The following is a 14,036-nucleotide window of genomic DNA, read 5'->3' on the forward strand; positions in this document are numbered from 1 at the left end:
GCTGAGTGCTATTCTAAGTTATAATTGGGGAGTTGATTTCAATTGGGAAACCAAGGCTTCTTTGAGAAGTGCCAGTTAGGCTGAGACTGAAGAGCAAACAAGAAGATCACCAAATGAAGGATGAGAGAGTGGGTGAAGTGTTTCAGGCAGAGAGGAACTGTCTGCAAATCCATAAGGAAAGATGAGGCATGGCAGCGAAGAAACTGAAGGAAGGCATCCTGTCTGGAACACCTGGAGAAGAGAGAGTTATGAGGATGAAGCAGGAGAGAGGAAGGGATCAGAAGCTGGAAGGTAGAAAAAAATCAGGTAAGTGGTATTTCATTTTGTTCTAAGTGCAATAGGAAGTCACTGAGTGATTTAAGCAGAACGTTGTTTTAGGTTGTCATTTTGTAAAAGATCATCCTCACTGTTTTGAAAAGAATAAATAAGAGATAGACAACATTGGAAATGGAAAGTGATTGTAGCAGTGTAGCAGTATTGGTCACTGCTGTGACCAGATAACCTGACAAGAACAATTAGAAGAGGAAGTTTTTGAGGGGTTCATGGCTTTAGAGGTCTCACAGAGGTCTCAGTCTATAGAAGGCTGACTCCATTCCTTGGGGCCTGAAGCAAGGCAGAATATCATGGTGGAAGAGTGTGGTCTAGAAAAGTGGTTCAGGAATGAGAAAGAGAGAGGGGGAGAGGAGATGGTCTCCTCACCAGGCCAAAATATAAACCCCAAAGGCATGTCCCCAGGGACCCACTTCCTCCAACCACACCCTTTCTGCCTAGAGTTATGGCCAAATTAATCCTTCTTAAGGGATTACTGCACTGATTAGGTTAAAAAATTCAAAGCCCAATCATTTTTTCTTTCTTGCATTACTCACACACAAGCTTTAGGGGGACACCTAGTAAACCATAACAAGCAGTCAAAGTGAGGGATGATGCCCACTTGGATTAATTGGTAGTAGAGTTAGAAAGAAGACAATTAAAATAGAATGGTTAATATTAGCGTTTAGTATGTGTCAGGCACTATTCTAAGTATTTTATATACATTAATAATTCAATTTTCACAGAAACCATATGGAAATTAAGCTATTACAAAGAGAAGTGAGTTTTCTATCAATACACAGTGAAGTAGAAGATCTTGGATTTAAACACAGCCTATCTTACTCATGAGTCCATGGTTACTATAATCCATTTACACTGGAGAGATCAAAGATAATATTTGAAAATATTGAAAATACTTGGTAATAGAGTAGAAAATATACATGTCAAGGAAAATAACTTTGAGGTCTCTGCATTGACTAATTGACTGGTATAAATTGCCTGAAGCCCAGAGACATTCCTTGACTTCCAGTTTGATTTGAGCAGATACGCTTAAGCTTTTACAATGATTCATAAAGATTCGGGAATAGATGGGGTTGCCAAAGGTGACAGTGTAATACAAAAGAAAATAAACTGATATGTGAGAAACACAAAATATTGAGTTTAGAAAGATAAAACAAGCATATAAAGAAGTCTGAAAAAAATAGCTAATGGCTAATCAAAATATACAGGAGCATTTGAAAAAGAGGGGATGGTCTACTGGAACAAAGGCAGATGAGGGATCTCACAAGGTGAGAATTAAAAACTTCCACTGGGTTTAGCAACTTGGCAGCATTCATGGCAAAGGAGCAAATGCCAGAGCAAAGAGTTTGGAGAAGGACTAAGAGGTAAAGAAGCAGAGAAGGATGGCTATAAAAGAAGATGAAACTAAAGGCATGGAAGACAGGGAGGTCAAGGAGGCTAATAGGGCATATGTATATTTTAATGTTAGACATAAGAGCATACTTGTGTGTTGGTCAGAAAATCAGTAGAAAGGAAAAAATGGAGATGATTAGTGACAGAATCATGAATTACAATGGTAATTATAGATCTTACCCTGACCTCCAGAGTACAGCCAATAGGAGTCCAGAATCTGGTCTTTGATGTTAAGCAATGATGGATGTTCTGTAGCTTCTTTCCCTTAGGTCATTCTAGTTTTTTTACTTTTCTTTTTTCTTTTTTTTTGTGTGTGGTTTTGTTTTGTTTGTATTGGTTCAGGTGGCTAGTGGGTCAGAAGCTACAGATCCATTGCTATCGAGCATCAAGCACCATCTTCTGGACTCATCTTGACTGTTTTCTGGAGGACAGGTGCAGGATTAAGAAGACTGAACAGATTGACACAGACGGAGTAGACACCTTCAGTCTTTTGAAATCTCTGTATGTTGACCCCATTTGACTCAAATAATAAACTGTTTGCATAAACTGAAGTAGCATAGTTTGTTAATTTGGGTCTTAGATACACATATAAGTCAGAAAAGTAATCCTTGTAGTCTGATGAGAAGGAATAAATCAAGAAGCAAGATCTGGAATTTGCCTACTTGGAGATAGGCACTTAAGACCTAAGATTAGGAATAGAGATCTCTCCATAGCTACAGAAATATAGAAGAGGATTAAAATCTTTCATTTGCTTATTCATTTAATTGTGCATTGAATTCTTACCATTATAGAGATATATATTGAATTCCTGTTACATATAAACCATTGCTTTGGACAATAGGTTCATAGTAAAAATGAAAAGAAATAAAAGTGAAGTGCCTGTGTTCATGGGGTTACATTCTAGAGAGAGAAAAATATTAATCAAATCTGCACATAATCATAACACATAATATGGTATCATGTTTGATAAGCAGTATCAATCCTTCATATATGAAATTCAAAAACAAAACTGGCATTTTGGATAGAAAAACAGTAATTTCTGAAAATGTAATTTTTTATGATACAGATATGAAACAATTGCTTTGGGACAGACTACTACATGTACCACAATCTAGGACAGTCAAGCACCATACCTGATGATACATAATTATTAGCATTCAAAAAATAGTAACTATTATTACAGGTCATGCCTGTACTATGAACTTGTATATAGTAATCAATTAATAAAAACTTCTTAGAAAACAATGACCCTAAACTTTTAAAAATTTGTTCATTTTAGTTAGACATCACAATGGAGTATATTTTGACATATTTATACAAACATGGAGTAATCTTATTCTAATTAGGATCCCAGTCTTGTGGTTGTACAGGATGTGGAGATTCACTGTGGTGTATTCATATATGTACATAGGAAAGTTATATTAGATGTATTCCACTCTTTCCTGTTTCTGTCCCGCCTTAATTCCCTTCATTCTCTTTTGTCTAATCTACTGAATTTGTGTTCTCTCCTCCCCTTGTTGTGTGTTAGTATTCACATATCAGAGAGAACATTTGACCTTTGGTTTTTTGGGGATTGACTTTTTTCACTTAGCATAATAGTCTTCAGATCCATCCATTTACCAGCAAAAGTCACAATGTCTTTTTGTGGCTAAGTAATATTTCATTGTGTATATAGACCACATTTTCTTTATTCACTCAACTGTTGAAAGGCACCTAGATTGGCTTCATAACTTAGCTATTGTGAGTTGAGCTGCTATAAACATTGATGTGGCTGTATCACTAGAATAATGAGTTTAAGTCCTTTGGGTATATACCAAGGAGTGAGACAACTGGGTCAAATGGTGATTCCATTCCAAGTTTTCTGAGGAATTTCCATACTGCTTTCCAGAGTGGTTGCACCAATTTGCAGCCTTACCAACAATGTATGAGTATACTCTTTCCCCACATCCTAATCAACATTTATTGTGACTCATATTCTTGATTGTTGTCATTCTGACTGGAGTGACATGAAATCTCAGTGTAGTTGTAATTTTTGCATTTCTCTAATTGCTAGAAGTGTTGAGAAGTTTTTCCACATATCTGTTGACCATCAAAAAGAATGAGAAATGATTAGGCAGGTGATGAAGAGGGAAGGGTCCCTAGGCTAAGGGAGTAGCATGTGATAAAACAAAAAGGATATTGAGTGAGAAGTTTAAGATCCTAAAGATCAGAAGAAAAGTACATCAGGACATATTGAGCTATCAGATCATAATTCAGAATGTTCCCTTTCCCTGAAGAAGCCAGATATTTGGGTAATATTGAGGGTGGAATGAGAAAGTCTGTTCCTTCTATCCTCTGTATTAGAATGCACATTTTAAAACTGTATTGTACTAGGGGTTGGTTGAGTTATTTAGATTTGAAATCTATCATCTACATGATAGAAACAATAATGTCTTTTAGTAATCTCTATCATTCAGGTACTATTTTAAGTAATCTCCCTGCATTAATTCATTAAATCCTTAAAACAACTCTACTGGCAAAATAGAATTCTTATCTTCTATTTTAGATGAAGAAACAATGGTACAAAGCAGTAATTCTTGGTTACCCTTGTATTTCTTATGTCAGGAATGGTGACTGACATCACAGTTTCTTAATACATTTTCAAATGAAAATCATGCTGAAGCTTGGATTAGGGTTTACTGGGACCAGGGTTGCACATTCAGGATCAGCTGTCTTGATGGTTATTTTGAAAGATGATGGTGGGACAATGGTCCTCAAGCTCTGATGCATGGAAATTTCCAGAGATTCTTGATAAAAATTTTCATTCATGAGATCCAGAATAAAACCCATGAACCTGCATTTTAGTATGCAGCCCAAGTATAATATTCTAAGTTGATTTCTGAGAAACTTTGAGAAAAAAATATTGATGTGCACTGTGAATTGATAGTTATTAAAGTTAGATACAGAGGCATTTGATAATTGGTAGCACCCCAGTCATCCAAAGGAAGAGGTAAGAGAAAGTTCAATGATAGTTAAAAAAAAAAGAAAAAAAAAATAGTTACCTGTGAAGGAATTTGCCTATCTAATCTCTTTACTCATGTCAGAGGGCTTCTTGGTGGTGGCAATATTGTGTTTGACAGTAATTCTTCATTGTAGGAGAACTTTTCTGTGAATTTATGGTTATATAACCATGACCTTTGCCTTTATTTGCTAGATATCCGTAGCTTACTCCACCCCAAAATTGTGACAACTGAAAAATACCTCCAGACATTACCAAAGTGCCAAATGGTCTCCAGGTGAAAACTACTTGCACAATGGAAGTCAGAGAACTTTCTCCAGTTCCTTACCTACTTAACAACTTTTGTAATTCCAATCTAGAATCTTGTAAGATACCGGATATGTTTCCCTAGATATGTGCTCCTATGAAACGCTGGTTTGTTTGATTCAACACAATGTTCCTTATTTGTTTTATTCAAACATACAGTATGTAGGTTCTCCAATTTCTATTCCATTCCATCCCACAAATATAGCTGGTTTGTCAAATCAAAGGGGACAGACTATTAGAATCGAGATATGGCTGATATACAAAGTATCATTGCTTTTATCAGGTTCCAGAAAGATTAGATCCCTTGTACACAGTTTATAGGGAAATTAACTGTGACAGCAGAGTAGGATCCATTTCTAAGAAAACATGTAAGAAAGAAAAATATATATCAGATGAAGAGACATAGGACTAAAAAATCAAGTAAATGTACATGAATAAAAATATTGGAAAATATTTCGGCACGAAATTAGAAAAATAATAAAGATTTTTGGAAAATACAGGGAAGTTTTCTTTTTCCAGTTCTTTATCTTCTATGAGAATAAGAAGGTGGTTTGTTACTACCTAAGAACATATCCTTCACCTTTCTTCTTCATTACTTTCTTTTAACTGTTCTTCACATCTTTCAGTTACATTTGAGAAGAGTAAGAGCAAAACCTCCTTAAGAGTTATTGATGGGAGGACTATCAACACTGTTTTATAACATAAGCTGCTATTATATTCCCATCAATATGTGACAAACCCTTACCTAATTTTTGGAAAATGCATGGGGTAATTAGACAAATATTTATTATTCACAAGGTACTTCAAGTGAATTAATTCCTACTGAGTTGTTTATCAGATCAGTGAATTAGTGTGTGCATCCAATGAAACATTTAAATAATTTTCCAAAGCACATTTTTAATTGAAATAGGGAAAAAAAAAAAAAAGAAAACCCAAAACTCAGGACTTACATTTACATTAACTTTTACCTAAATAACCTAAATTTATTTATCACAGTCTATTAAAATGGACCTTTACTGTTATATAAGTAATTTGATATGTGCTGCTTTGATTAACATGCTTTATGGAGGAGAAAGATGCTGCTTAATTAATGTGAAATGGGAGAACAGAAACAAGGAGGTTCAACAGGAATTTTCAGAAAAGTAAAAGGATGGTGAACCCGAGAGGACAGAAAAGTGTAACCCTGCAAAACATCTGTTATTCCAGGCAAGAAATAAAAGAAAAGAAAGAAAAAGGAAGGAAGGAAGGAAGGAAGGAAGGAAGGAAGGAAGGAAGGAAGGAAGGAAGGAAGGAAGGAAGGAAGGAAGGAAGGAAGGGAGGGAGGGAGGGAGGGAGGGAGGGAGGGAGGGAGGGAGGGAGGGAGGGAGGGAAAGAGAAAGAAAGAAAGAAAGAGAAAGAAAGAAAGAAAGAAAAGAGAAAGAAAGAAAGAAAGAAAGAAAAGAAAGAAAGAAAGAAAGAAAGAAAGAAAGAAAAGAAAGAAAGAGAAAGAAAGAAAGAAAAAGAAACCCTAACCTTGTTATTCCCATTCAGTTCCTTTAAGAGATTTCAGTGAGTAGTGTAGCAACAGTTCCCTTACCGCTATGCACAAACACTGTTACTTCTGGCTTGAACTGTTTGCTGGGAGACAAATATTCTCAAGTAACTAGGTGATAAATTTCAGTTCAGCCCTGAATCTGGCCAATTCCAGGTGGTTGTGGAGTGATTAATGAGGCAGCGAAAGACCCCAACCTCAGGCGACTTCCGTGGGAAGCAGGGATTTAGCAAGGCGTAAAGGCAGAAGATGGCTGGGCACCAAGCCTGCTTCTCCACCACCACCGTCTTCGCTGGTACAGTTGTTCCAGCTGCCAGAGGCTTTCTGGTTGCCTTGGCAACTCTGAGGCTCTGCTGGGAACTCAGAGCAGACCCTCTGAAGTTAGGTGCCACACACTAGAGCTCAGTAAATGCAAAGGCAACTGGGGAGGAAGAAGAGAACAAGGACCACCCTCCTGAGGCTAAGGGAACCTTTCCACAGTCAGAGTTGTGTTTTTGTGTTTTGAAATGAGATCGTTCTTGCCTGCCATTCTTCATTAGTGTCGTCTTTGGTGCCTGGCGGGAGAAGCTGACTGTAAACCCTCTCGCTGGAAAGGCGGGGAGAGGAGAGGAAATATTGTTACCCGGAATGTGACGAACCCGCTCCTTCATTCATTCGGTCACAGATTCAGCATCTCCCGGGAGCTCTTTTGTGCAGAGCACTGGGTCAGGTAGGAGGTGTGCAAAGAGAAACGAGGCACCGCTCACCTTCAAAATAAACAAAAGATAATTAACCAAAATGAACAGAATTCTCCGGGGCCTGGGGGAAAACAGAAGCTGCCTGCTTCTCCCTGGTCTCCCTTGAAAAACAGATTCGGAAGCCAAACCCAGGGGAGGAAAAGAGGCATTTTCCCTGAGACAGGAGGGAAGGCCGGGGGCGGGACGTGGAGGAGAGGGAGGCAGTCTTTCCCTAGGGAGCGGATCTGTCAAGGCCACTCAAACGTTTCTCTGCGACTGGGAGGAAGTAGAGGTTTATTTTCTTTTAGAAAAACGGAGCCCTTTTCCCTACTGGGCTCGGTTTCTAGTAGGAGAAGCCCCGCCTCCTTGGGCCGCTGATTGGTCCAACTCTTTTTAAGATAATTTATGCCAGCATCCTCTGGATTTGATTGGCTTGCCTGCTTAGTTCCGCTGGGAGTCGCATCCTACCTGGTTAGGAGGTGTATTGCCATTCCACACACTCCCTGCTCCTACTCGCTGGGCTGCTGCTGAGGTGGGAGGCAAAGTCCTGGTTTGGAGATTGGGCTCGTGCAGTACCAACAGAAACAGAGATCCCGATGGGTTCTTGGAATGCTTTTCTCTTCTCCCCTTTTCTTCTGTGGAGTCAAAGTAGAGGGGTGAGGTTGATGTTCTTATTATTGACCCTGCATTTGGGAAACTGGTGAGTAAATTAAAAAACTCAAAACTATTCTTTGATATCTAAATCTTCCCCCCGTGTTTCCCTTTCTTTAAATCATTCTAAATAAATTTCATTTCCTGAGGAACTTGTGTACTATTTACCATCACTTTATTTTCCCATTGTATCTATTCATTCCCAGCATGAAATTAGGTTATTTCTGAAGCATTGAGATCAGTTCAGTTGCTTTCTTACTTCAAGCAGAGTACAAACTAGTGAAGGTTCAGTTACTGGGAAGGGTTGTAGGAGAGTAGAAATGACTTTGCTACTAAATTTAGTGAATGAATGCCATTGATGAACTTTCTGGATGATTCTGCATTTTAAAGACAGAGCTATCTCACAAACTTCTTATTAACAGCATGCATGGTTTGTTGGATGCTTTTCTTTATACTAATACAGTGGGGTTTTTTCCCTCCTATTCTTTAGTAACTTTCTGGAATAAACCAGTGTTTTACAAGATTATAAATCTGGCTAAAATCTCTATCAAGGTTGAAAATGTGCAATTTCTAAGACAGAAATGACCCTATGTATTTTATTGAAACCGGTTTTGAGTGGTTTTTATTTTGGTTGACTGTCCACTAGCGAAACGTAAGGTGATAATGAGTATCTTGGCTGTATGTGTGCATGATATTACCAATCACAAGCCTCCAGCCTTAGAGGAATAAGATTGGGCGGCAGTACCTTTCAATGAAACTTTGAAATCATTCTGGTAGGAAAATAAAATGCTCAGATATCATGCCTAGATCATGTGAAAGAATAAAGGGTGAAATGAATTAAAATATATTGATTAAAAAATGTAGGTGCTATATATGTCTGGGCCACACTACCCAAATCATGTAACTCATTTTAAATAAGTGCATTTTTAAAGATGCATTATAGTATTATATAATTCTTTTTAGAACTTGAGTAAAGAACTATGAAGATAGAAACGTGCCTTAAAAACTGTAGCATTGCTAAAATGAATTATTATCATAATTTTATTGTATAGCTAGAGTGAGTATTTTCTTTTGCCATTACCAGCAGATAGAACAAATTTATTTTCTCTAAGAAAATTGAGATTGGATTAAAGTATGAGTAATTTCAGTCTTGCCAGAAAATTTTTGTCATTTGTTTTTTTCTGGTTTCACAGTTTCATTTTATTTATTCATTTCCCTAAGAATGGCAAATATTCTATATCATAACAAATGTGCTTATCAATGAATTATTCCTTGTATATGTTGTATCATATTGGCTTATTTCTTTGGATATATTACAGAATTTTATAGAAGATATTTAAGTAGAACACATATCTTCATAGTATTACAAGAGTAAAAGCAAATTTACCTAGTGGTTTTCTGAAGTAACAACCTGTATACTCCTCTGTAGTTGTAAGGACAACTTTCTCTTTCAACCTTATAGGCAAAGTACATAGTAAAAAGCATGTTGTCCATTCAAGATATCCTTTAAATAGGTGTATTTTGTTTTTGAGGTTATTTATGTTATAGTAATTGCAATTGGCTCCTGAACTCCAGTTTCTCAGAGTTAAAGAACTCAATAGTGTGGTGGACAAAGCACAGGTTTAGCAATCTAAACACACAATCATACATGTCGAGCATCTTTAACCTGTCTGGATTCAGTTGCTTAATCTAAAAAATGAAGGATAGCAGTAGGCATTTATGATTGTTTCCAGTATTGACATTCAATGCATATAAGATTTGAATTGACACATAAAATGACTCAAGGGTTGCTTCACCAGTTTTTCTTAGTAGTTCCCAAAAGGGAAATTTGTCAATGTGGGTGCCATATACTTTTTTTACCATGTGTATGAGTAAATGCTATACAGCTAAATTGATAAATAATTCATTTTATCATAATAGTACAGATAATCTGTATTATTCCACTCAGTGAATATACATTAAAAACAAATCTGTTGTTATAATTAGCTCTTAGAGCCTCATGAAAGTTTATGACTTCCATTTTTAAAGTAGCTAAAGTTGTGCTGAACTTTTCTTGCTTTTAATACTTACTTAGAGATAATTGATGTTAAATGCATAAACCATGTATGATCATATTTACTCTTCTCTTTCTCATTCTGAGGGCTCTTTGAAAAACTGACCGCAGGTAGTTTTGTTTGAAAGTATTTTGATGTCAGAATAAATAAATTAATCTTCATAATCATCTCAAATCATCTATTTTGGAATTTACCAAATTTGAAGCTTTTGTGTGTGTGTGTGTGTGTGTGTGTGTGTGTGTGTGTGTGTGGTACTTGGGGTTCTACCACTGAGTCATGTCCCCAGCCCTTTTTGTTTTTTTGTTTAATTTTGAGACAGTGTTTCACTAAATTGCCCAGGCTAATCTTGAACTTTCAATCCTTCAGTCTCAATCTCCCAAGTAGCTGGGATTACCACTGTTAGCCAGCTTTTGTTGTTGTTCTGTTGGGGATCAAACCCAGAATCTCCTACAAGTGCGTGCTATACAAGTACTCTACCACTGAGTCACATCCCCAGTTCTTTGTTTAATTTCAAGACAGAATCTTACTAATTTGCACAGGCTAACCTCAAACTTATGATCCTGCCTCAGCCCTCCAAGTAGCTGTGATTATGATGAGGCACCACCATGCCTATCTAACTTTCTTTCCTTCCATCTGTCTTTCTTTCTCTTTCTTTCTTCCTTTCTTCCTTTCTTCCTTCCCTTCCTTCCTTCCTTCCTTCCTTCCTTCCTTCCTTCCTTCCTTCCCTCCCTCCCTCCTTTCTCTCTCTCTCTCTTTCTTTCTTTCTTTCTTTCTTTCTTTCTTTCTTTCTTTCTTTCTTTCTTTCTTTCTTTCTTTCTTTCTTTCTTTCTTTCTTCTGCATGTTGGGCAAGCACTCTATCACTGAACCACATCTCCATTCCCTATTGTTTCTTATATCTAATCAGAAGCAAAACCTTCTCCTCTTATTAGTTTTCATTAAAAATTTTGCTAAAACCTTTCATTAATACCTTCTCTCTTTATTAGTTTTCATTAACAGCATAAAGGAGAAATATTGTATTGATTTTTGTATTGGTAAACTGTAAACACTGATCCTTGTTTTATAACTAAAAGCTGTAGTTATGGATCCTGTGTTTCATTCACTAGGAAACCCTGTGGTCTCTGTTCAAGTTGGTTTAAATTTACTCAGCTTCCTTTAGCTTCTTTATAATGTTGAAAAAAATCTAGCTATAATCAGGTTTTCAAAAGGACTTGAAAAAGCACCTTGTGATTTTATCTGTTCTGAAATACAAACTGTGATAAGCCTTGACCAACAAGTTGTATTCTGAGTAAAGCTCAAGGAAAATAACTCATTTTTATATAAAAAAATTTTCCATGGGTCAATAATCATACAATGTAGCATTAAGTTTCCCAAATGAAAATATTCAAATATAATTGCATTTAAAATATACTTTAAAGTTATTTCTATGGGCATGGTAGTGAATGAAAGAGTTTTCTTTAGTTGTCTAGATTTTTGGTTTAATTTTCTAATAACATACTGAAGATAACCAAGAAAGCTTGAGAAAAAAAAAATAATGATGCTCCATGTTAATTACATATTTAAAGAACTGAGAGACAGCGTGATTTAGAAGATAAAGTGCAAAGGTCATAATTGACAAGTCCCTTGTGTGTAGAGTCTTTTTAGGTTATACAAACAATACCCTTCTTCAATTCCATCCCATTCTATACTATGACATGCACATTTGACTAAGTAATAAAAGGAAGTGTTTGACATTTCATTCAAACGTTAAATAGAAGAATACAATATTTTATAGTTTCTTAAATGCGATTAAAATTGCTTTGGGATATAAGAATGAAGATGGAGGCCCAAAGAGGATAGATGAGGAAGGATAGAAAGTTGAAAAGTGGCTGTTGAGATCTTGAGAAAATGTCATCACTTACAGTCCATGACTGTCACGAGGCAAGAGGTGGAATGGGTATAAATGCAGAAGGTAGGAGACTGATTCACATGGGCTGGCCCCAAGTGGATTTTACCATCAAATTTAAATTATATTTTCAGCTTTGCCATTTCCTATTGGAATAATTTCAGACAAATCTTTGAGACAGAGAGTTTTCATTTGTCATCTCTATTTCTAGATTATTTTAAGACCAAGAAAGAAAATTTGTGCAAAGAACCTAGCACTTACTATTTTGTCTGAGAAAGACAGAATAACATCTATTCTGCAAAATCACAGTAAATCACAGTATTATTGATCCTTGTTAAAGGAATTTTAAATCCAGTAGAATAAAGTCTTTAGATCCTTGTGTGTAATTCAATACCTTTTAGGTTTGGGAAAGATCACCTATTCATTATTTAACAAATGTTTATTGAATACCTGCTGCATATGGAACATAGAGTAATATGGTAAGTTTATAGTGGTGAATACAATAGACAGGAATATTACTCATACGGAGCCTGTCTATCTGCTAAGATCTACATTTCCAGTTTTAATAAAAACAACGACAACAACAACAAAAAACTTTTAATCAAAATAAGTAAACATAGCCCCAGGATTTAAATTTTTGAGACTAGAGGAAGTTGAGAGAGCAAATCACGATCAAGAAAAGAAAACTGAAGAGCCATAATATTTCTCATCAGCTGTATCAGAAGACTATGGAGAAAATGTCTCCAAAATTCTGATGACAAATATCCAGCCTAGATGATGATATTGAATTAAATTGCCAGTTAAACAGGAAAGGAGAATAAAGTTTAGATACTGTTACTTGCCCATTTTACAAATGGAAAAACAGGCACGGAGATTTTTTGCAAACTTATTAATAGTCATTTTGGTGGTAAGTGTTGGATTCAAAACTCAAATACAAATGTTCTATGTCTAAAGCTTGCATTATTTTAAAAATATTTTTGGGGGGGATTATTGGGGATTGAACTCAGGGGTACTCAATCATTGAACCACATCCCCAGCCCTATATTGTCTTTTTTATTTAGAGAGAGGGTCTCACTGAGTTGCCTAGCACCTCACTTTTGCTTAGGCTGGCTTTGAACTCCCTATCTTCCTACCTCAGTCTCCTGAGCTGCTGGGATTACAGGCATGTGACACCACACTCAGCTAAAGCCTGCATTCTTAAATGTCAAACCACTCAGATTACAAATACAATATAAATCAAAGCAACTGTGGATAAAGGGGAAGGGAAAGAAAGAGAAGGAAGGAGGAAAGAAGAGACATAGTGAGGACAGAGGGTAAGAGAAAGAAAGGCCATTCTGGGGAAGGCTGAAAAAGAAAAGAAAGATAGTGTAATTGTCCTTTCAATGAGAGAAGCACAGTAAGTAGAAAAATCTACTCTTCATGTATTATGTACTTTCTGGGATATCATGTGCACTGCTAGAGAAATTATTTTAGGAAAAACTTCAACACCCTGAACTCCTTGATCAAGAAAAGATGATAATAGGATAAAGAATTAAAAGCAAGAATTTTTTGTGTGTGGATAAGTTTTGTTGAGTAATGGCTACTTTATTTTCAAGGATTTTATACAAAACCACAGTTGAATTTATGATGCATAGTTGTGCAGTTATACCATAACCAAGTAGTGAATATTACTCGAAGGCAGATTTTCATGCCATGTAGAGGTCCTTTAACAAGATAATGGATGCCTAATCACTAGGTCTATTCAAACAGAAGCCGGATAGCAGTTTCTTGTACCCTGTAGCAGGCAGATAAATTTATAATTTTCTTTCTATTTTTAAACGTCTCAGAATTGAATTGTCTCAGTACTAAAATAGTTTGGCAAACTCAAGTCCTGTTTCAGAAAATAGTCTTAGCTGCTAATACATTCTGTGAACATACATTAAAAACATCATTCATTCAGCAACTATTTACTCAGCATTTGTATGTAATCAGGGTCTGAGGACCTGCAGATGAAGTGTAAAGCAAGATAAAGTCCTTGCCCTTTGTGTTGGTGAAGTACAAATAGGATATATATATATATATATATATATATATATATATAAATAAATAGAATATATATGTGATACATACACACACATATACATATATATATACATATTTGTAAGAAGCTCAGGATATGTGATACATACATATATA

At 36.1% G+C, this 14,036-nt stretch overlaps 1 protein-coding gene across 1 annotated transcript in view; it reads left to right on the top strand.

Annotated features, from left to right (window-relative positions):
- The first annotated feature begins 7,738 nt into the window (after positions 1-7,738).
- GABRG1 (gamma-aminobutyric acid type A receptor subunit gamma1) overlaps positions 7,739-14,036 on the top strand; it is a 93,119-nt gene continuing 86,821 nt past the window's right edge. The window contains exon 1 of the mRNA XM_079154859.1: positions 7,739-7,973. Coding sequence (XP_079010985.1) covers positions 7,870-7,973 — 104 coding nt within the window. The 5' untranslated portion in view covers positions 7,739-7,869. The remainder of the gene's footprint in view (positions 7,974-14,036) is intronic.

The sequence above is a fragment of the Sciurus vulgaris genome (genome assembly GCF_902686455.1).
Source record: "Sciurus vulgaris genome assembly, chromosome: 9".
Lineage (NCBI taxonomy): Eukaryota > Metazoa > Chordata > Mammalia > Rodentia > Sciuridae > Sciurus > Sciurus vulgaris.